Source organism: Myotis davidii, unplaced genomic scaffold (genome assembly GCF_000327345.1).
Source record: "Myotis davidii unplaced genomic scaffold, ASM32734v1 scaffold556, whole genome shotgun sequence".
Taxonomy (NCBI): domain Eukaryota; kingdom Metazoa; phylum Chordata; class Mammalia; order Chiroptera; family Vespertilionidae; genus Myotis; species Myotis davidii.
This window is the reverse complement of record NW_006287671.1, coordinates 29,209-32,011: the sequence shown is the minus strand read 5'-3', so window position 1 is coordinate 32,011 and position 2,803 is coordinate 29,209. Positions and strand designations below refer to the sequence as shown.

Sequence of the window (2,803 nt, the reverse complement as noted above, 5' to 3'; positions counted from 1 at the left end):
TTTGGTCTGCAGGCCGACGCTCTATCCACTGAACCAAACTGGCTAGGGCTTTTGCTGCTTTCTATATCCGTGAACTAGCTGTGCTTTTTATTTACTTATCCTGAAAGGACAGAGGATTCGGAGGTGTATGGTATAAAATGACTTGCTGGTGAGTGGTTGATTTTGGACATGTTTCTGCTCCCAAGACCAATTTCCAAGGGATTCCAAGGATAGCCAAATTTTACTTATTTATTGGAATATAGCCTGATCAAGAATGTTCCCAATAAGGTAATGATTTCAGCACTGATTATATGATATCCTCTGATCATTTGATTGGATCACATGGATTTCAATTTCAGTGGAAGCTTAACTTTCCAAGTCCCCTCTCCTCCAATGTGCAGAGCATGATGAGAAGAGGACCACAAATTCCTAAAATCACATCCAAACAAGTATATTTCAACACATCGTGGTTTGTTCACCCTAACTAGAATTTAGAGTACAGTACCAGCATGGATGCTTTAACATGGTCAGGGACAGGATAGAAATTTATGCCTAGGTCTGTTGTGGACCACTGATAGGAAGTGACTTGGGTTTCATTTTAGAGCTTCCATAATTATAGCAATCATCTCTGGAAGACTTTTGTCCACACTGATTTGGATGAAATTTTCTGGAGCTGAGGGGGGTTCCAGAATATCGAACTGAGACTGCAATAACTCAGGGGGCATAAAGTGTCCTTTTCTTTTGAGTAAGCGTCCAGAGATGACCTCAAATGACCCACTCAGATAGACCACAAGCAGCTGCACCTCAGCCGGCTTTCCCTCCTTCCCTGCCTCGTCACACTTTGGAGGTGCACCATCCTTTCCTCGTATTAAGATGTCTCTGTACACTTTCTTCAGAGCTGAGCAGGCTAGGATCACATGCTGTCCCGAGGTTACATCTCTGTTTCAAAAAAAAAAAAAAAAAAAGGCAGAGGGGGAGGCGGAAGTGCTAAAGAATGAAGACGTTTAAAATACGAGGTGTCCATTCTAGGCCGAGTCCAGTACTACTTCCTGCCAGTGGAAGGTGCCATAAAACGGCGGTCAAGATTCAGGCAGTCCTGGCTTTGGGGTAAAGATCTTCCACTAGTGAACTGAATCATCTTGGGCAAGGTATGTACCTCCCGGACCACCAGTTCATCATCTGTTAAATGGGGCTACTCAGAGGACCTGCCCATGGAACCGTGGAGGAAGTTTATCAAGGTGCCGGGTCTCGGCTCCTGTGAATGTAGGCTATGGCTCAGGCACAGCCTGCTGTCATGTTTTGAGCACTTTTATACTGATACTGGTTTAAGTACTACTCATGCCTCATCTTGCTAATTCTTCACAGTAATCTGTGACTAGGAACTATTTAACTCCCTTTTCAAATGAAGATACAGGCTCATAGAAGCCAAGTGGCTGATTCCCAGCTAGTAATTGTGGAGCTGTCTAGGTCTGTGTCCAGAACCCAGCTAAACTATGTCTGTGGCTGATTAAAATCATTGTTGGTTATTTGATAGAAACACATTCCATTCCTGGGATCTTTTATCATCGGTCAGTTGCGATTTCAAGACTATATATTTTACCCTGTACTTTCTGATGGGTCTTCTTGATCCTGGTATGCCAAGGCCTGATGCTCTTACCTTAGTAAAATGTCATGCAAGTTGCAAAGCCATGGGATCCTGTCCTGAAATTAGAGCAGACACAGAATGACTTTTCCAGCTATTGTTTGTTTGTTCAGAAACATCGTTAATTTTGTCCCGCAATGTTAAGGTCCAGAGAGATCTTAGTGGTTTTGAGAAGTAGCCCATACTCCAGGCCCAGGGATAAGTCACTAGGCAGTTAAGCCCGGAAACATTTTCCTGGTTCTGGCTCCAGGGGCTCTTTTCACAATACTAAACATTGCCCTAAAATACCAGGCTATATCTCCCCCATCTAACCTCCCTGTTGTATGTGTGTTCTCCCTGTTTCTGTTATGATTACAAGTCTCCTTTGATTGTATTGCATGATGGTGCCTCTGATCTCCAATGCAGGGAGATAAGGTATTCATAGAAACCCTTATGTCAGCTACCCTTTGGTTCTATTCTTCAAACCCTCCTGAAAGAGAACTCCTGGCAGATAAAAGCACTGTGAGAAATTTATATTTTTCCAAAGACAAGACGGAAGAGGTTTCCTTAGAGCACCCTACAGTGTTTCACAAAGAAATCCTCCTGAGACAAGTTTTCCTTCCGGGGGCGTTCATAGGTCAACACTCAACCACTGAGCCATGCTGGCCAGGCTAACTTAACTCTTATTTACAACTCATTAAGGAGAAACATAACACTGGTACAGGCACATTTTACACACTATAGAAATGGTTTTCATTACATATGCATATCTGTATAGACATGACATTAGCAACAACAATAATTAATGATATTTTTATTGAAGCCTTTGGGTATTTCTCTGGGCATATTTTTTGTATTATCTCACTTAATCCTCCCAAGAACCCAATGAAATGGTTCCATCTCTAACCCATTTGCCAAAGGTCACACAAGCTTAGAGGTAGAGTCTGGTTATCTACATTTATCTCTAGCACATTATCAGTATTATGTTTAAATTATTACTCTCTTTTATGGTTCACTCCTCCTATCTTCTAAAGTTAAATGTGAGCTTAATTTTGATGGTCCAGGCTTGAATCATTGCAAACTCAAGCTGCACTCCCTGAAGCAAAGAGAAGGGCACCCTTAGAATTCTCCAGAATTGGGCCTACTAATGTTTATTGACTCAGTCCTTCAAGGCAGGACAAAGGGGAGAGGGGGATTGGGGGC

General features: G+C 42.5%; 1 protein-coding gene across 2 annotated transcripts in view; it reads right to left on the bottom strand.

The window, feature by feature from the left end:
- Positions 1–209: 209 nt before the first annotated feature.
- Positions 210–2,803, bottom strand: part of IDNK (idnK, gluconokinase homolog (E. coli)) — a 9,152-nt gene continuing 6,558 nt past the window's right edge. For both annotated transcript variants that reach the window (XM_006759469.2, XM_006759470.2), the window contains exons 3-4: positions 1,637–1,680; positions 210–918 (exon numbers count right to left, since the gene is read on the bottom strand). In XM_006759469.2, coding sequence (XP_006759532.1) covers positions 573–918; positions 1,637–1,680 — 390 coding nt within the window. In that variant the 3' untranslated portion in view covers positions 210–572. The remainder of the gene's footprint in view (positions 919–1,636; positions 1,681–2,803) is intronic.